Here is a 21,176-nt window from a genome sequence, read left to right on the forward strand (position 1 = left end):
TCTTGAACCACAGACAGCGTCAGAAGCGTCTTGCCTGGGCTAAAGAGAAACAGGACTGGACTGCTGGTGAGTGGTCCAAAGTCATGTTCTCTGATGAAAGTAAATTTTGCATTTCCTTTGGAAATCAAGGTCCCAGAGTCTGGAGGAAAAGAAGAGAGGCACTTCATCCACGTTGCTTGAAGTCCAGTGTAAAGTTTCCACAGTCAGTGATGGTTTGGGGTGCCATGTCATCTGCTGGTGTTGGTCCATTGTGTTTTCTGAGGTCCAGGGTCAACGCAGCCACATACCAGGAAGTTTTAGAGCACTTCATGCTTCCTGCAGCTGACCAACTTTTTGGAGATGCAGATTTCATTTTCCAACAGGACTTGGCACCTGCACACAGTGCCAAAGCTACCAGTACCTGGTTGAAGGACCATGGTATCCCTGTTCTTAATTGGCCAGCAAACTCTCCTGACCTTAACCCCATAGAAAATCTATGGGGTATTGTGAAGAAGAAGATGCAATACACCAGACCCAACAATTCAGAAGAGCTAAAAGCCACTATTAGAGCAACCTGGGCTATCATAACACCTGAGCAGTGCCACAGACTGATCGACTCCATGCCACGCCGCATTGCTGCAGTAATACAGGCCAAAGGAGGCCCAACTAAATACTGAGTGCTGTACATGCTCATACTTTTCATGTTCATACTTTTCAGTTGGCCAACATTTCTATAAATCCTTTGTTTTTATTGGTCTTCAGTAATATTCTAATTTTCTGATATGATGAATTTGAGATTTTCATTTGTTGTCATTTGTAATCATCAAAATTAAACAAAATAAACATCTGAAATATATGAGTTTGTATGTAATGTATGAATATAATATACAAGTTTCACTTTTTAAATGGAATTACTGAAATCAATCTACTTTTTCATGATATTCTAATTTTATGACCAGCACCTGTAATTAGATATCAATGACAACCGGAAATAACTTACTTTTGCTTTATAACTACAATAATTTTGGTTTCTAAATTTAAATTTCTTACTTTAAAATTGGAATGGGTGTGACAAAGCATGAATTTTAATTGAAATCAAAACAGACTGAAAGAAACGTAGGATCAATACAAAATCGACGTTGATTCATCCAACAAAAGCAGAGCACAATCTGCTGATTAAGCCACCATGACATAGCTTTCAACATTGGAGTCTTGAAACAAATACGTCTCACCTGATGAGAATCGGTGTAAGCCAGTTGAACGGGAGCGAGCTAAGGTGACTGCTGATGGCTGGAACATGGAGACTTGTGTGGGGACTGGGGCGAGGAGAGCGTGGCGGCGCCGCGAATCTCTGGAGCACTGCATGGACCAACATGTCTCAGAGGATGGAATCCGCGCTGGAGTTGTGGATTTGAAGTCCTTTTAAGATGAAGTCTGAATGCGTATTGGACTTCGTTGAGGTGCCGTTCAAATCTAATTTGTTTGCGTCAGAGGCATTTGAGCCTCTGATGATGAGGGCAAGTTTTTTAGTTTCTTCAGTTGGACTTCATTAAATAAAATTCCAGGACATTTACAATGCAGTACCTAAAGTCATACCCAAATCCAGAAAGGGATAGATACTTAAGATTATTTCACACTGAAAAGCATTAACACATGTAGGTACTAGAGTCTTGTTTTGATAGAATTTCAATTTCCACTCATTTCCCTTTTTTACAACCTTTATCGTGCTTCATTCATATATAGCAAACTCCATCTATCATCACATTGACTCATACCAGTTATACTATTAATTGTGAACTAAAGCAAAAATGCAAAATGCAGCATGATCTTATAACCATGTATGTACCTGTCTAGCCCTCAGAGTGAGGACCATTTTTCCAATTTCACCATCAAATTGAGGACCAGTTGTTGCAAAGTAAGGACATTTTGCCGGTCCTCCCAAGCTATATTGATAATGGATAGGTTTAGGGCTAAGGTCTCAATTGAGTTAGGGTTAAGGTGAGGTAGGCATTGGTAATGGTTAGATTTAGGGTTAGTTTTAGGGTTAGGGCATAGAAAGGGTTGAAATTACTGAAAATCAATGGAAGACAAAGGGAGTCAACACATGGTCCTCACTAGGTATAGCACAATGTGTGTATGTGTGTGTCATAAGGATGTCTGGGTTGTGGTTTTTCACATATTTCTATGTTTGCAACAAAGATTCATTAATTGGCATTAGTGTTTGTACTGTAAATAGGTCATTGTAAGACATGGATTTACTTCGATCTACACCAGAGGATGGAATTCTCATCGCAATTAGGATTTGCAGTGTATAGCTTTACTCTAAAAGGTTGTTTTTTCCTTAAGAAAATAAATCCTCATAGCAGTATAATGCTGCCACTGTGATATTTCACCATATGGATGAAATCAATAGATTTATATCAGTGTACAATTTTAAGTTTAGACTCATCTCAACAGAGCACTAATCTTCTTTAAACTATTTGTGTCCCCCACATGACTTGTACCAAACATGTTTTCATATAACTATCTCTCAGCAATTTCTTTAACCTCTTCACACCCGATTTGGGGTGTGCATATCATCTGAAAGCAGAGATGATCTCGCTTCAACCAAGGGTCTCTGCAGATTCTCAGAAAGTTATCCCTTTTGATATTTGAATAGTATTGTCATTACTACTTGGTAAGACTTTCAGCTAAACTGACAGCCATGTCCTTGTAGATTTGTAGTTTTTCAAACCTACCAAGTAGTCTAAATCTGGATCTTGATATTTTTCAAAACGACTCTGCTTTAAATTCCTCCACAGCTTTATGCCTAGCCTATGTAGTGTGTTTCTTGTTCTTCATGATGGATTTATACAGATTGGTTGATTTGTACTGAGATTAAATTTGAAACAGGTGGGCTTTACTGTAACTATGACAATACCATAGGCAGATGGTTGCACTTGACCTTATATAGGGGTGTCGGATTAACTGGGCTGAATACAAATTTGAGAAACACCTTTCCTACTGTTACAGTATCATGAAAGAAAAAAAAATCAACTGATTTTTTGTGTGCAATTTATATCATATGGCTAGCTCATTAAAATAACAAAGGAGTTATTTTTCTTTTACTAAATTTGTAGACTCCATTATGTTTGCGATGAGAATTGCTGTACAGTTTAGGAGAAGTCTGTGTAGAAAAAAAAAAAAAAATCACACGATTACTTGATGGTTTGAGGTAATCACATGATAACATGAATTTGTCAGATTTGGATGGTTTGAAGCATTTCAAATTCATTAAATTCATTTAAAAGCACTATAGTAGGCCTCTACGGTATTTAACATAAGCTTAAATCTTGTTGCTAAATTAGTTAGGATGTACTAAATCTGTTACATGGCATCTTTTATAGTATGACTAACACTGTATTGACTTAGTCAATCTGATGCCATTTGTTAGCAACATAACTGAAGTTAGTGTACTGTTAAAGGTTTACAGTTGAACTAGATCCTGTTAAACTGTTGTCTGTAAACCCTGTGCTTGAGATTTTTAAAACAATGATTTAAACAGCCTGTATCATATCAGTCTTAGCAACTATGTTGATTTATGTGCTCCAATGTGAATTAGAGGGTCCATTTCTAATGCTACACACAAACATCACAATGTAGATCTTATTTTTTCATGGCGACACTTTAATTAACGTCATCTAAAAACAGGCAAAGTCTGATCGACAAGGCCAAGAAGAGAGCCAATCAGCATTCTCACAAAGATAAATTGGATCTCTGGGCTTAAGAGGGAAGGATGGATTGGATCCCACTATCAATTACTACTGTTTTTTTGTTTTTTTTTTTGAGAGAGAGAAAGAGAAGGAGATGAACAGGCAGTGTGAATGAAATACAGAGGGTACGGTACTTTCATTGGTGAAGCTCCTGCTAGTCTGTCAGATGAACTTTCTATATAGGGGACATGGTAGGACAGCACAGAATGAAATAAGACCGAGCAGACAGGCCCCAGCAGAGATATTGAGCATTAATGGCAACAGGAAGTCAGCAGACAAGGCAGAAGAGGTAAACCACAGTCACAGCTGACAATGAAATGAGATTTACTATGAAGGCTTAGGGTTAAAAGAAAATAGACAGCCCAGCGAGGTTTGACTAAGGCAGAAAAAGTAGATCAGGATTAATCTTTAGAAAGCTGGCGACCAGTCAGGTACACCAATCCCAGTGGAGCCACAAGGCTGTCAAACCTAAGGCTGAACCAGGACATTTGCACCTCTAGAAGGGAGTCACATTTATCACTACAAAGACATCAGCAATTATCTGTCATGGAAAGCTGTGCGCGGTCTCGATTACGTGCCTGTGCAGGTATTAAGGCCCATTACTCCATTTTGACGCTCTGCTAGCCCCTCTTTTGTTCACTCTGCCCCTGCGAGACACAGTTTCTCTGGGGATATGGGAGTGTCAGGATAAGAAGTAAAACCGGTGCTCATAAAATGGTGGGAAAGATGAAGGGGGGAGCTGGGAGCTCACAATCTTGCTTCCCGGCTGCCATTGTGGATCAGAGGGCTGATTCTCTGGCTGTCTATTTCAATGACTCACGTCTTGCTTCATTTTCCCCCTCGGATTTACAAGAAAAAATAGAACATGGAAGAAAAGCGTTGCAACCCTTAAAATTATTTTTTCCCTTGATTCAATTGACCTCTTACCCATAAATACAATTTTTACCAGTCTTTCTATGATGTTTTTATTTAGAATTTCACCTTAGAAATTTTTAGGGCAATATTAAAAAAACAGTCCTTTGATTGGTGCTCTAAGGGCATAGCAGAACCTGCCACTTAAACCTTTTTATTACTGTAGAGAGCATAAATGATCAAAAGATTGCATTTCTTGATCTTTCATTTGCTTTGCCTAATTTACTTTCATCGTGTATCTCATGCTTTATTGCTCATGCACTGCACACAGAGAAGCTATACGGAGTGATACAGAAAGGAGAGGATTCAGTCAAGGACCCCAGAGCAATGCAAAAGAGTGAACAATGAAAGACAGAAAGAGCGACAGGGCAAAAGATGACAGGATGAGAAAGTTAACGGAGGGTGATGGAGGCAGCTGAGTGAATCTCAGCAGTAAATCATCTCAGAGCCGCCCTATCCATATTTGTACCACACCAGGAATCTTCTTCCCTATGACCTTGTCTGCTGCTGTGTCTGAAAAGAAAAGATGGGGCCAGATTATCTATGATTGGAGATGGCCATTATCTAAACACAATCTCTGAGACAGGTCCCAGTCCTCAAACCACTGCTATACAACTGGGGACCACATTGATGAGAAAGATGATGGTAAAGCCAGCAACACTCCCCTCTTATTAACTTTGATAAGATGTTTTGAACACTGCCCTGAATTCCTAACCTTTTCTGCAAGCTGAATTCTTGGGGTATTTCTGCGTTCACAAACACATAAGAATCTGACTTGTATCACCGTAACTCATACCCAAATACTCAAATACTCAAAACAGATCTACTGATCACGTTGCAGTATAAACTTTTGAGACGGGGCATAAAGCTTGAAGAAAGAACTATATGTCCTGCCTTTATGCAAGAGCTACCTAGCCTACAATCAAATAATTTAAATGTTGCTATACTAGGGGATGTAGGAGTAGCGGCTACTTTCGTGTCTGTTTTTTAAAAATCTGCTGTTTCATCTTTGAAAGAGGAAGAGCAAGAGCTTAAGTTGCTCTGGCTACTTATGGTGTCTGCTGCCTTTTCCATTCATACCACCAACTGCGGAAACAAAAGTTTGTTAGGCTGTATTAGGTATAGTACATATTTAATCGGAGCAGTTCCAGATAAAAGTTGTGTAAAACTAACCTGAGTAATACATATTATTAATCTGGCTTGCCAGGTTACATAAATTGTTTGTCTATATAGTTTTCTTACTTTAGTTTTATAAAAAAAAAAAAAAAAAAAAAACTTCCATTTCATTGTGTACTCATGCCAGAAGTATTGCAGGGTTTACAATGATACTTATCATCTCAACTTGAACCTTTTTTTTAATAGCTTATTCTTGCCCTTGCCTGACTTGATACAGGTGGTCTTTTTGAGAGGATCATGAGAGGATCACCAGCTGCTCTTTAGAAAGTTCACCTCACTTGGGCAGTGAAGAGATTGATTGGTCCTTAAGATGTTACACACTGTGCTGCTATACCATACATCGGCAGACTGGAAGAAGTGACGACTTCTGGCTGCATCACTTTGCAAGCAACAAGAGGGGTCCAACTGGGGGCATTTCACACTGCAAAAGGACCACACACCACTTTACATGCAAATGAGACAAAAAGATCCATCTGTGCCTCTGGACACATCTGTGTAAAACTCTGAAAATTATGAAGACCCTTAGAGTTTTTGTGCCTACTAGAAGTTATGCCAAGATTAAAAAAAGAGACATTAGGACACATGGAATACAACAATTGTAAAGGTTTTAAGTTTTTCTCACTGAAACATTTATTCATTCTCCCTGGGTTTACTTTTGGTTCTATGTTAAATGTTAACAATAGGAAAGAAGATAAAATTGAGGCTTAGCTATTGAAACTGTCCTAATTACAACTTCTACTCGCAAAGATATGCAACAGGTCTCTGACAGAAAACAAATCACTCTCGCTGCCTGTCAACAGTGCTACAAACTGCACTAAAAACTGCTCCACTGTGTAGCCCTAATCAAGATGATGAGAAATAAAAAGCCGTTTTGGAGCCAAGCCAAAAGAGGTGGCTCTCTGAAAAGAGGGAATCTTTCAATTACCATTCCCTTCACTGTTAAGGTTGCCTGTGCTATAAATGTTTTTCAAAATATGGCCCTGTGTGTTGCTTTTGGCCTTGGCAGCTTCCATGACCACTTTAGATTTCACTTTTTTGGAGATATTTACAAATTTGTCCAATAGTTTCTTAAGTTATAAAAATTCTTCAATAATAATAATAATTTAACTTTACTGATCTCATATTGGTGAAGTTTACCTCTGCATTTAACTCATCAAATTAGTGGACCTCAGAGTTTCAGTTAAGCTAGAAAATAAAACGAAACTGATTAGTTGTTGCAACCTACCTATGTGTTTACCTCTTAAGACCCGGGAATTTTTTGTACTCGTATGCTCTTGGCTCCTTGGCTGTGCTGTTCCAGTCCTTGCCTGCTTTTGATGCCTCATTAGTACCTTGATTTTGAAACTTTACTTCTATATGGGATATGCCCATTTTTAATGTTGTGAATGACAGTGCTGCGCCGATGCCATTTTTTAGCCCCAATACCGATACCCGATACCTGGTTGTGCAGTATTGGCCAATACCGATAGCATACCGATACCATCTGTTTGAAATCGATGTGTATGTTTATATACGAAGAACTGCATATTACTTGGATGTAAAAAAAAATTGCCATCATGGCTTTTACAAGCTGCTGCCTACCTTTGTGAAGCAGAAAAAATGACTAATAGAATTTGAATCCAGTAGAACTTTTTTAATTGCCTACCTGGAATGGGTGACAATAGTTGAATAAACATTTGGCTCTCAAAATGGTATCGGTGCCCTACTGCTTGGTACTTGTCGATACCGATACCATCATTTTAGTGCTTAATCGGGGCCCCAACAGATGCTGCTATCGGTATCCGTGCAACACTAGTGATTGATGGCTAGTGGCAATTAGAATAGGAGCCATCTTTGCAGTTTTATGATTAAACAGCATTGTGAAAAAGGCCAATAAACCCGATCGTATTACAGTTAAACAAATTAACAATTTCTTAGAATCTTAAAACACCAAATCTCTAAATAACTTCAGAAAAAAACCTATTTAATTTATAAATAATGAATAAGTATATCCTATGTCAAAGGATGTGCAACCTGTAGCTCTGAAGCTGCAGGTTGCACACATAAGACTGATTTTTCTCTCATCGGAATAAAGTGCTACTTATTTTGTGTCTGCATGGGGGTGTATGTGTATTTGTGTGAATTTGACTTGTGGCAGGCCTCCCAGTCAGCAGCGTACCGGCACTGTACTTTTCTAATGAGTCTATCAGAAGCACAATATCTTTGTTGTGCTGCCTGGAACATTACTCCACATTTGAAATGTACCCAGTGGTCTAGTGTGCATTTTTATCATTGGATGCAGCTGTCCATGCTTTGTGAGCATTCACTTACCAAACTTACCGACTATACTGCCTGCGGCCAATTACTGATAGAACCATGTGGAAAAAAAGGAAGTAATTATTTACTGTGACACTGGAGCAGGAGAATTACTCTTTAAAGAGAATATTCCCATATTTGGCAAACAGCAGCAGAAACTTTGGAAACTATACTTCACTGCAAGCAATCCTTTGCCTGGAGAGAGAGCGAGACAGATAAAATGGTAAAGTTTAACAATAAAGATTAAAAAGGAAGTTAAAAAGACAGCAAAGAGCAACAAAAGGAAGCAAACTAAAAGAAAATCTATATGCATATACTGTAGCCTACAACACAAGTAGCACTTTATTCCATTGAGAGAAGCATCAATCTTGACAGCATATGGCATCTGTGCAAAATCCATTAATTTTTAATATACCGGGCGCTGAAATGAAAAGTCTTCCTGAGACAAGCAATTGTCAGATGTCAGTAGTGTTTTGATAACTTTTTTGATCTCCCTTTTTTATTTGCATTCATAAAATGGGGCTGTCCACATGACACCTCAGTTTGGACATGGCTGAGGACTGACATGGAACCATTTTCCACACAACTGCTTTCACCTTCAATCTGGAGAATATAAAGTGGGGGAGGTGGGTTGGTGCAGAAAGAGATGTACGGATGACAGTGCCTGTGAATTTGTATTTGGCTTGTGGCTAAAATAAAAATCCACTGTTTCCTTATTAAAATTTTCTGGGCATTGTGGCACACTTTTTCATTTTTAAGAATAATATAAAGTACTTGTGACATTAAAGTTGATGTATTTTTATAATATCATGGTCATTAAAAAAAAAGATTTTAAGAGAATAAATCAATGTAACCACTGTTTTTTTAAAAGAGTGTAACCAGGATAAAACCACATGTTTAGACATTGTTTTAAAAAAGCATTATTATAAGAAGACCGGATTACAAAGGTCTCTTCAACGCTGAGGACAGAAGTGTTGTAAAGACTCAATTGTTCTCCAGCTCTGTGTTCAAGCTCTGTTTGAAGGATAAAATGAGCCCTCCTCAAAGTGAGATAAGCACAAAGAGGTCAAAGAGCCAACTCAATGATATTGTCTTGCTTCTCTGTCCTCAGTGAGCTTCATAGGAAGGTCCTCACCCCTCTTAATGCAAATACATAAAGCTACTTGAGAAAAAAGAACGCTTTTTTCCACACTTAGATTGATAACTCATCTGCCCTGTTTGAAGTCATGGAGGCTTCTTTTTTTCTCTGGTGGGGGTATTACAGAATATTTATTCATATTCGTAAAATTGTAATTTAGAGCTTATGAGTGGCCATTGGAGACAAGTGGGAACCTGGAAAATACTATTTGAGCTTCTTAGGAGGCAGGTGCAAAGTGGACTAATTAATAGCAATCTATATACTAGCCAGGGCACACAGAGGGCCAACTGAGACTCTCTCAGGTCCGGCAATGAAAAGATAGCAGCTCCAAATTCATTTTCTCACTGTAGCTCTCCCAAAGGAAAGCGGCAAAGTACACTCACACTTCCTTTAATGCATTCACTGGGGTGTGATTTATTTCTGCGTTTGCCAGCGCATTTGGAAAGTTCATTACCTTGCTCATGGCTTGTTAATTAGCCTTGTAAAGCCAGCATTAGATCCTCTCAGGCCAGGACTTTTGTCCCAAAACATTAACATTGCCCATTAATGTTGTAAGGTGTACATCTTGGTGGATACATGAAAAATGGAAAGCAGAATCCTACCAAAGTCAAATGGGTTCAGAGATATTTTTTTTCTTTCCTATCTGTTTACTTTTTATCGGAAATCTTTATCACTTATTTATTAAAGCATGGCAAGATATGCAATTTCTCGACATGTGCTTCTTGTTTTTGCTTAATCCAAAGTGTTAGGGTGTAGAGAACAGTTCTGTAAAGACTAAGGCTCCAAAAGGTGAGCACCAGTACAATCCTCCACTTGTGGGTTGGTGACAATGTTCTGTGGAGACTAAACTCCAAGACAGTGTATTGATGCTGCTGCAACAACCAATGCAAAAGTTGTTTTGTCCTGCAAAGTGTTGAGCAGGAATTTTTATTGGAACTTATTAAAGCAGAAGATGAGACAATTTCACAACATCAAAAACAGGAAGCCATGGTGCTTTATTTTTAGACCAGCTGCCTCTATTGGGGCCTGGCAGGTACAGGAGGTGTCACATCTGTTGAGGCCCAGGTGATACTCCAGCCCTCTGCTCCTCCCTACTCCTTGCCCGCTCCCCACCAGTCAAATGACTTGCGATGAAGATCAACAGTGTCATTGTTAATAAACTCTTCTTCCTATTCCTGCCACTTTCGTTCAGTCCTGTTGATAGGTTCTTGCTAGTAGCCATTTCGTTTCACAACACAGTGAAATGAGGAATGCATAATGTTAAAGATGTAAAGAAGATGAATGCACTGTCTAATGCCAAGGCATTCAGAGGAATAATTGGAAGATTGAAGCTACCTGACTAGTTTAGAATGTTGTGTTCTATACACAGGTGTAAGTATAAATGTCTACTGAAGGCCAATGCATTTCCATCTGTGCTTTCTGTAGACATTTGTCAAAATACCAGTAATGAAGTTAAAAATCACTCTGTTATTTAAGTTATTATTTAAAGCTGCTTTATGGATTGTATTCTTAAACAGCAGCATTTTTTTTTCTATTTTTAGAGATATGACAGTTTATTGACCATTTTACCAAAACTTGAAAGCCTAGCAATGTAATTTTATATTCTTCATACTTTTAGTTATTAAGAGCATGGTGTTTGTGCTAACGCATGAACCATCAACTTTTTAAACAGATACATATAAAATTATTGCAAGTCCAAACTGATACATTTTAACTGAGATGGAGAGATATGTGGCATTTTAACGGCTGCACCTTGGTTTCCTTTTTTTTTTTTTGCTGTTTTTTCTTTCATTTGCAGTTGCTGCTAAGTGAACACATCTATCTGACGTCTAATCTAGATCTTTTCTATGGAAAAAAAAATTGTGTATATTTTTGTTCTTGTATAGGATCTCAGTTATCTCAAGGTCTCAATTAGCCCATGGAACCAACATAGTTGTTTCCTTTAACATGTTTTTAATTTAGGTTAGCTTTAAAATTCAAATCATTTGTATAATCCTGCAGTTTTTCTTTACTTTGTTGTGTTTTGTTAACCTTAGTAAGAAACAAGTCTCTATGGAAACTCTCAAGTCCAAGTACTGGGTGCATAATTGAAAAACAAATAAAGCAAACATAAAATCTCAATTTTGCTGATACTGAAAAAAATTGTTGATTTCTTAAATCAACATTAAAGGTACATTTTTTTCCCCACATCCCATTTAAAGCTGCAGTCTGTAACATTGAGAAGAGAGCAGACTTCGACTGAAAATTTGAAGAAAAACAGGTTTCACGTCACTCCCCCACCCTCTCTGCTTCACTCATGCCCCACCTCCAAGCTCCACCTCTCTCACAGCACCTGCGCGGCTTCCGCATGCGACCAGAAGCGTCCAAGCAGCGTAGGCGGCATGGAGTGTGAACCGGTTAGAGCGATAACACTCACCTCCAAGCAGCTAGATATAAGATGCTGTTATACCGAAGTTTGCCGTGTAAGCAGTTGTTGGCAGGGGCAGTAAGGGCAGTTTCTCTTTCGCTGGTGGCTGTCGCTCCGCCATGACTTCCACGCGCGTCCTCCTGACTGCGGCAGCCGGGCGCTGCGGCAGGTTAAGCGGTGAGGGGGGGGGGAGCTGTGATTGACACTCCATCAGACGCTCCTCTGGCTGTGATTGGTTGTTTTGACTCGTCCCGAATTATTCTTTCCAGATTGAAATACAGGCAGTATGCGGGACCAATTGAAGCAGTTTTTTTCACAGGTTACATATCACATGTACTGCTGTCTGGGCATAGGGACAGTTTTAGCCAATATGACAAAAAAGTGATTTTTAAAAACTTACAGACTTCAGCTTTAAAGGACCTCAGAACAAGTTCCAGAGTTTTGGCAGACATTTGCGAAATGTTGGAACTACGGTGTTTTGCAAACACATAAAATAAGAGGAAAGCAACACCATCTACCAGTGCAACTACACATGTCTTTTGTTATGAGGTTGAATATGTTCTTATTCGGAAATGTTAGAAATATTGAGGTTATATTGAAAGAAAAATCTTGCATTTTTAGCACAAAAAAAAGTGCTAGTAACAGACCACTTTCCATTCTCTGTTCTCTCATCAATGAGTCAATGGCTGCAGAGACTCAACAAAGTAAACAGGTGAATAAGAGCACACACATTGCACCAATTCACACGCCCAGATAATAAGACACGAATCACTCTCATGAACTGACTATTGAAGCCTTTAAAGGACAAAGAAGAAAACTAATTTTGCTGGGCAAATATAAGAGCACATACAGGAAAGAAAAAATATATTTCACATTCATTATTTTGCAATCCACCTTTAAATAGTATACGTAACCTTTTTATTTAATTTCAGAACTTATTATCTTTAGTGTGGCCATGATAAACAGTGCACCTTTATCTGCTGTATTCCTTTTTTAATCCCACCTTCTTTTAAACACATACTGTAGGCGTAACGCAATATCTATTTAAAATCAATTAAAATCTTACTGTAAATCTGAAAAAGGACTCTGACTGGCCCAAACATTAATATGCTTTAATATGAACCATTTCTCTGTTCATTTGGCTGCCTGTTTCATTTCATTGACCTCCTGAAAGGTGAACCTATTGATTTTTGTTGGCACCCCTAAAAGTTTTCATCCAAGGTTGTCCATTGTTTTTAGCTTAATTTGTCCTCCCATCAACTTTTACCTGCTTCTTTTTGCAATGCTAAGAGGCCATAGGCAGGTTACACTACAGGGATGGTGTTTTTGTTTAACAGTTGATGAGCATTATTAGTTTTCCTTCACACTTGTTCTAAACATATCTGGTGGCAACCCTAAAGCACGACAACATTGCCTATTAGCACAACCTTTCATCTTGCCCTACTAGCATTAAATGCCTGATTTGCAGAGAGCTGTTTAATGCTTTGTAGGACACTGAGATAAATACTTTGAAAATCAACATTTTATTATAATATTATTCTTTATTTATTATTGGGGGGACAGGACAAGATCTTATTACTTCTGTAACATTTAAGAAATATTCATGGCAAAAATCAAGGTTAATATAATAATAAGAAACAGTCAGTTGCTCTAAAATGTTTTGTTAAAGCATAACCTAAAATAAATTATTAACCTTTAAACATTACTTTTTAACTTTTCAAATAGCTTTTAACTTTTTTACTTATTAACTTTTTTTTTTCCAACTCAATTTACTGTAGGTAACATATTACTGACAAAACACAGTAACTTGCCCTATAAGGGGTCACTACTTTGCTTACCTAATCTGTCAGTTTCGATTGATGGTTATGTCTTTGTAAATTTTAAGTTTTTCTTACCATTATCTAAGACACTAAAAGCTTTGGTGTTTGTTAAAATGTTTTCACCACAACCCCCAACCTTCCAGGGTGTTCCAGGTACCCTATGCTTCCTGGAGCCAGTTGTTTACTAATTAATTTGAACAGCAATCTAAGGCTTTCATAGAGCAACTGTATTCATAATGAAAATAATATACAGATTGGTAATGTCCACTTTACTTTTTATTATATCCCAAAAAATCTCTAAAGAATTTCTAATCATCTAAATGTTGTGTATTGTTTAACTCTTACACAAGGTTTTTCTGTTGTCTATTATAATGCTTACTATTTGGGTGATAAATCGTACATGTTTTAGGATGTTTCCTCACCAACAATCAAAGAGTTTGTCTACTTCTGCAAAATATTACATTCCTCCTATTTGGGAGAAATCTGCAGCACTCCTAACTTTATCAAACATTAGTAGGGTTGACTTGAATGGATTAATAGATGCAGGAATAAATCACCCTCATGCATAGGGTGGGCTGGGGGTAGGGGGGTTAAACACTCCACAACAGTGAGATCAACAAGAGTAACAGCAACAGCAGCAGCAACAAAACAACAGGATGCTAATAAAAAAACCTCTGCAGAATGGTGCCATCAGCTCTAGCATTTCTTTCTTCTCTTCTTTCCCTTTTCCCTCCTTCCCTTTCTCCTTCCTCTATCTCAATCCAGAAGACAGGAAGCTGTTTGTGGGAATGCTCGGCAAGCAACAGAGCGAGGACGATGTCCAGCGGCTGTTTGAGACCTTCGGCCAGATCGAGGAGTGCACCGTCCTTCGAGGGCCTGATGGGGCCAGTAAGGGTCAGAGACCTTACAGCTCCCGTTCTTTTCACTCCCCATGCCTGTGTTTCTTAATCTCTATCTATTTATCTTTATTTCTGCTTTTTGCATTTTCAGAACTATTGTCTTCCTGTACTGCATTTATCATCATTGTCTGTGATGTTGTCTGAATAACTCATCCTCCCTTTCAGCTACTGTTTTTTTGCACCGCCTTTTATGCGTCACACTTGCATTTCCCTCATATCTTGTTGTCATCATGCTCTGACACCTTCTTTCCCCCACTTTCTTTGCTTTACATTGTTTTCTATTTCATTTTCTCAATCCGTCCCTCACTCATTTATCTCTCTTTTGATATTTAAGTTTTCATCTTTCCTGTTTGTTGTCTCCTGATGACAGGGGATCGTCTAATTCTGGGCTTAACCTTGCATCCCTACACCATGTCTCTTACTGCTATCGAAAAATTTGGATAGTTTTAATCATGTTTGTTTCCAACATCCTCATCATCCTTCCCCAGAGACCATTGCTGGACAATATTTTCCAACTGTAAATAAAGACGGCTGTCTCTGAGCTTTACCACTGTCCCTCACTGCTTAGCTTGTGTGCTCTTGTCTGTGGCTTACATTGTATTTAGTTAGGGGAGTATAGTCAAATAAAAGGTAGATTGATGGCAATAATCTGAAAATTGAAAAGGATATTCGTTTCATGGCTCTCTGGTCGAGTCTCAGGGAGACCTAATCCATCCCCATCTAGTGTTATGTCGCTTCAGAGCACACAATAACTTCAGTAGCTATAGATTTAATTGCTCACAACTGATCAATAATTTTATGCTTTTTGGGATCAGATACTATAATATTATGATTATCATATTTGTGTTTCTTTTATCAATATTAACTCAAAAACTACTATTTTAAGAGTTCTTTGGTAATTATGTGTATTTATGTGAATATTGGTCTGACGTCAAAGTTAAAAGTCGAAGAGGATGTTCAGTTGCTGCTTCATTTCTCCTCTCGTCTCTCTAGAGCTGCAAACCCACTTCCACAAAAATCTGACGCAAAACCACACAAGCACACAAAAAAATGTTTCCATCTGTTAGGTTAGCCCACTTGAACATCTTCCTTATGGGTACGCCTAAAGCTGCAATGAGTAACGTTCTGCGACATTTAATGGTCAGACTGCAGACTGCAATGAAATGAACCGCTCCCCCATCCGTTTCCACCTCCAAAAATACAGGCCTAGTGGTACAAAATTTCTTCCTCAAAGTCAGCATCAGCTATCTTATCAAGTGATGATTAGATTTGTTTACATAGAAATTTCATTAATAGTATTTTATTAGTCTATGTAACATATAGATTTTATAAAGGCCTAACATGCCGCAGTCACATTCTAGCATAAGGGCAATCTTTACAGTTGGCAGTTGGTCAGATCTGCCCTGCTGTAATGCAAAGATGTCTCTTTATATGGAAGACCCACACCTATGTCATTATATAGAGCAATTTCTAAAGAAAGTCATACATTCAGATTGAGACTTGCATTTTGTAGATGATAATAAATGACATACTTATAATACATTACATTTCGATCAGTAAATGCCTGTTATTATTACACACTGAAACTTTAAGTTTAGACAAAAGTGAGCATGCGAATGACCACAGACACTACAGTTGCCTTCACCTTCCAGGCTTTCACTAGTTCTTCCCTGAGCCTTTGATATTTCTCCAGTCTTTCAATTTTTTTTGCCTGAAGATTCCATCATTTGGGATGACGACATCCATCACTACAGCTGTCCTCTGCTGTTTGTTAATAAGCAGAATATCCATTCGGTTGGCCACCAACATTGTATCTGGAAGCCCCACAGGATCTTTGCTAAATCATTCTCCGCCTATATATATATATATATATATATATATATATATATATATATATATATATATATATATATATATATATATATATATATATATATATATATATATATATATATATATATATATATATTTACACTGACAATTTAGTCAATAACAACACCATGCTGACAGGACACAGATTAAACATAGGGTTTTTCATGATAAGTTGATGAAGTTATAAGATGTACTTTCTTGCCTTAAATATGTTGAAACTAATTTTCTGACTTTAGGTATGAAAAACAAAGGTGGAACAAAGAAACAAAGCACCACAGCCATACACAAGCCCACCCTTCAACAAGCTCTGGAACTAAAGCCCTGGGATAGTGAAATCACCCAGGCGAATGTGTATGTAAAGGCCCCAGAATATAAATGGAAAAAGGGGCTAATATTAATATTGGGTCCTAACAAAGACTGCCTGTGTGTAAATTACCACTGAACCATGTTTTCTACCCAAACATTTGTACTTGTTATCTTTCAGTGAAAATATACAAAAAAAGGCTTTCTAAAACTAATAAAAACCTTCATACACAACAATGAATGATATGGATCTGAACCTCTACTATTTTTTCCGGACTGTAACTGAGATGAATTTAGGTAGGTGCAGCTTTTGAACATTTTGGAAGGTTAGTGACAGGAGTTGATCATTTGGGATGTTGCCAATTCTAGAGAAAGCATGATTATACTGAACCACAGACCAGTATAGGTGCCCACATCTGTTCATTTCATTGCAAATCCAAGGTCTGTTGCTCTCTGTAGCCACTCCAGCTCACCAATTTAATTTTTTTGCTCCATGACTTGTTTGTGTGTTTGCTGTATTTCTCCTTTTTCACTCTCCTTTCTCCTTGCCTGTTTAGATGCCTTAAACTGATTGACAGCATGTAAACTTAAATTAAGCCCAGGCGACTATGTCAGACAGGAACTAGTTTTCCACCTTGTTTGTGCTTTCACTCATTTTCGCCTTCCTTCACCCGACACGTTTCGACTCTTCCTTTCTATTTCCTCATGTGCCATGTTTTTCCTGGTTTGCTTGTTATCACTTGATTAATCCTGCTTTTTTGAATGTTATCATTAAGAAATGAGTTAGGAAAAAAGACTCACTATTAACCATAAATGCCAGAACTGCTCCAACATTGCATGTATACTGTACGTATCCCTGTGCAAAAAGTCCAATGCAATCATTACTGGATGTTACGGCAAATTATTTTGCAGTCGCCTCACTCAGGATGAGGTTCCCATAATTTGAATGAGACAGACCCTGAAATTGACAGCGCTATCTGTACCATGACTGAAGCTTTGTCCCTGTTGATGTAAATTTATGCTACTCAGAGGCTTTTCAGTACCCCTCTTCAACCAGTAAAAAGGCCGAGAAGTTTAACATCCATCTCTGCTCCTCAAAGTACTTTCAAAGTGCAACACTTGCTGCCAGAGTTGAATAGAGCCCTGAATTGTCAGCAATAATAGAGAGATGGCTTTTAGGTCTATAATTAAGTTGTGTTATAAATGTCAGCCATCCAGAGGGATGGAATTCATGCATACATATTATTACCTCTGGAATTCAAAAGCCACCACAGAACCTATCGCTTGAAAGTAATACAAATTCCCTTTTTTTGTCTTTTTTTTCTTTCCAAACATACTCTGAAAAATAATAAACTTAAATGTGCACTATTATTTACAAAGGGATTGCACATTTAGTTCTTTTGAAATATTGTTCTCTTTGCCCACTAACATTATTTATTAAAGCAGAAAAGCAGAAAATGCATACCATAGTAGTGTTATTTTATGAAAAAATGGAGGACTATGAATATGTACAACATGATACTCACTTTATAGAGTTATCCAAGTCCTGAAGTTCTGTTTGGACTCAGTTGCTGTCAATATTGGAACTGCAATACAATACATATTGGCCTTGTAAAGAAACCAACAGCCAAGTTACTTTTCCTTTAAAAGCATCAAATGTTCTTTTTTATTTTTTAGCTAAATCAAATCCCCATTTTATCTTTCCTGCAAAGGTTAAATGTGTTTGTTGGAGATGGTCTTCAAAGGGAGCGTTAAAGTCAAATGGAACACAGTAGCCTGATGCATTTCAGTTGGACAAATGAAGACCTTTCCTGCCTCTACCCGGAGGGGTGTTCAAGTGAAGTAAAAAGGGTGCTGGAGTGCTGTGACAGAATCAAAGGCTTCTTTGACTCCTCTGTTTGCCTCTGTAGATCTCTACAGCTTTAAGGGCATTTTATGACACAGAAAACACATGGCCTTTAACACTCACCAATTTTCCACATGCAATCATTCAAAATGTTTAGAAAAAAAAAATATCATCCAATAAATGAATGCCTCCAGTTACTCTTGGATTTTATTACAAAATGAATTAATTGTGGTATTCTGTAATGCAAAAGCTGATCCCTGACATGGTATCTCAAGTAAATTCTCCTGATCCACCAAACAATAAGTTGAACAAAATAAAGTAGAGGTCTTTTTAGTTATGCAAAATACACATTTGATCACGTATGATGACAGTTAACAAGCATGGAATCATGTCATTTTCTTTGCAATAACTAAGGAGGATTTTTCATTTTTTGAGTAGAATTACTGCCACCTTTTTATTAATATTCTAAGGAAGGATGCATCTCTACATTCTGACCAACTGCCTAATCATGGAATCACAGCATATATTCATTCAGTGTTACTGCAAACTATGATCGGTGTGAATTATTCAAATGTCATCAACTTCTGTGGAGATCATTCAACGCCCGTTACCTTGTAGTCAACCACTTCTGTTCATCTGCTCCTCTAACTAAACAGCACATTTCAATCCTCCTAAAAACTGACCATTGTTTTTCCCTTTGAATAAACATTCTAGTAAGAGTCAGTTTGCGTAGAGTTAGTCAGAAAACTCAAAACAGTATCCCATTGTGCAAATATTGACCCAATAAAAAATGACAAACAAGCAAAGACAGTAATTGCTCTGGTTGTATTCGGTTAAGCTGGAGGGGTCAAATCAAATTGGACAGGAATCAAGATGTCCAAGACATCTAATGCCTTCTTTATAATCAAAATGATACAACAAAACATAAATAGTATATGTTAATAGATTTGATAGCATGGTAGGAGTCATAACAATTTGTTCTCTCTAAGATCAAAGCCATCTTGACAATGTGCCAACCTCTTTTTCTGTGCATACAGGCTGTGCCTTCGTCAAGTTCTCAAGCCACGCAGAAGCGCAAGCCGCCATCAACAGCTTGCATGGTGGACAAACTATGCCTGTAAGTATCATAATCTGTTCTAGCTCTGCATTATAGCCTTCCACTTTTTGCCCCAGTTAATACAAAGTCACTTAGCTGTGTGTGCTATTTTTTCAGTGCAGTTTTGAGAATAACAACACCAAAAACTAAAGCCTACAGTGCTTGTCTTTTATTGGAAAACAGATTTCCAATAGGTAAATCTTTCTCTGTGATGTTTTACACACATGCTGCCAACGCAGGATTATTAATATTATTTTTTCAATATGCAAAATAGATTTTGTCCTTCTTTGCATTTGGAAAGTCAAATATTTTGGAGAACAGAAACATTAAGACATGCAAAAATATAACAAATACCCACTACATTTACATATATATGGTCATACTAACTACTAAAACCCTTGTAAGCTAAGATTAATACATACTGTATTTTACCAATGTGTCATTCCTAGAGTCAATGTTTGTTATTGTAAAATACAGAACAGGAGGCTCTATATCTGTTGTGAATAACAGATATAGAGCTTTGTCCTTTTGGTGTATGGAGGACCAACTCTGCCATATTTAAAAATAAATACAGAAATAAATAAATAATGCATGATGAGGCATTTCTGCCTCATTATGCAAATGAGGAGTGCTGTGTCTTAGAGAGCAGAAGTTAACACTCTAAGACGCACCCCTCCTCATTTGCATAATGAGCCAGAAATGCATACAGAAATGTAAAATCGACAGAAATAAATAGCGGTGAAGAAATAAATAGGGTAAAAAAAATATAAAGGAAGAGTAAAACAGACATGCACATATATAAACACTTACAAAAATGAGTAATAAATAAATAAAGTTGAAGATTATAATGGACAATAAAGATATATACATTTATGTCTCACTGTATAATTTCATTTCTACCTACATTTGTTTGTTTATTTTATTTTTGGGGGCAATTGATTGTATGCTTATTTGTTTATTAAGCATTAATTTATTTATGTTTTTATTTTTAAATATGGCAGAGATAAACTGTTGATGAAGCTGTTTTACTGCAAAAAATCATCAAGATCAAATGCTAAAAAAGAGAGAATGTGTTTTGGTTGATACTGAGCATATCATTGATTCAATTTTGATTGTTTTCATATTAATAAGAACAATTATAATAATTGAACTTTATTAATCTCACACTGGAGAAATTCACCTCTGCATTTAACCCATCCCCTTGGGGAGCAGTGGGCTGCCACTGTGCGTCGCCTGGGTAGCAGCGTGGGGTTAAGGGGCCTGCTCAGAGACCTAGAGTGGCAGTCTGTGGGAGTGGGGCTTGAACTCAGAACCTCTGGGAGCCAAGCGCAATGCCCTACCCAGTAGATCTTCACTCCCCAGGTGTTAAATTTCAACATAATTCCTTTTGACTGGCTATTTCGCTATTCGCTACATCGCAGTAATATATTTAATTTGTAGTACGAAAAAACAGTGGCAGGTGTAGTTTATTTGTGGCAAATTGCTACATTTTTACTGGGTTCATTTTCTTCAGAACATTATTGATCATTTTCAGTATTTAGGGATTTTATTTGTGGAAGATTTCTGTAAGGGGAAATGAGCAATCTTTAGCTTTGATCAATCCTAATCATCTGCAGACAACTCACATTTCACAAGGTATATAGTTTAATCAAAATTTTATCTAAATATAATTTTGATTTTT

The 21,176-nt window shown here is 37.5% G+C and overlaps 1 protein-coding gene across 11 annotated transcripts in view; it reads left to right on the plus strand.

Annotated features, from left to right (window-relative positions):
• celf6 (CUGBP Elav-like family member 6) overlaps nt 1-21,176 on the plus strand; it is a 195,648-nt gene that overhangs the window by 126,073 nt on the left and 48,399 nt on the right. For 7 of the 11 annotated variants that reach the window (XR_005282293.1, XM_038302954.1, XM_038302960.1 and 4 more), the window contains exons 4-5: nt 14,245-14,373; nt 19,437-19,516. Coding sequence is in view for 10 of the 11 variants with exons in the window: in XM_038302954.1 (XP_038158882.1) it covers nt 14,245-14,373; nt 19,437-19,516 (209 nt within the window). In the remaining variant the exon portion in view is untranslated. The remainder of the gene's footprint in view (nt 1-14,244; nt 14,374-19,436; nt 19,517-21,176) is intronic. The other 4 variants (XM_038302959.1, XM_038302953.1, XM_038302958.1 and 1 more) reach the window with 2 other exon arrangements.

This window comes from Cyprinodon tularosa, unplaced genomic scaffold (genome assembly GCF_016077235.1).
Source record: "Cyprinodon tularosa strain WSP-4 unplaced genomic scaffold, ASM1607723v1 ctg50, whole genome shotgun sequence".
Lineage (NCBI taxonomy): Eukaryota > Metazoa > Chordata > Actinopteri > Cyprinodontiformes > Cyprinodontidae > Cyprinodon > Cyprinodon tularosa.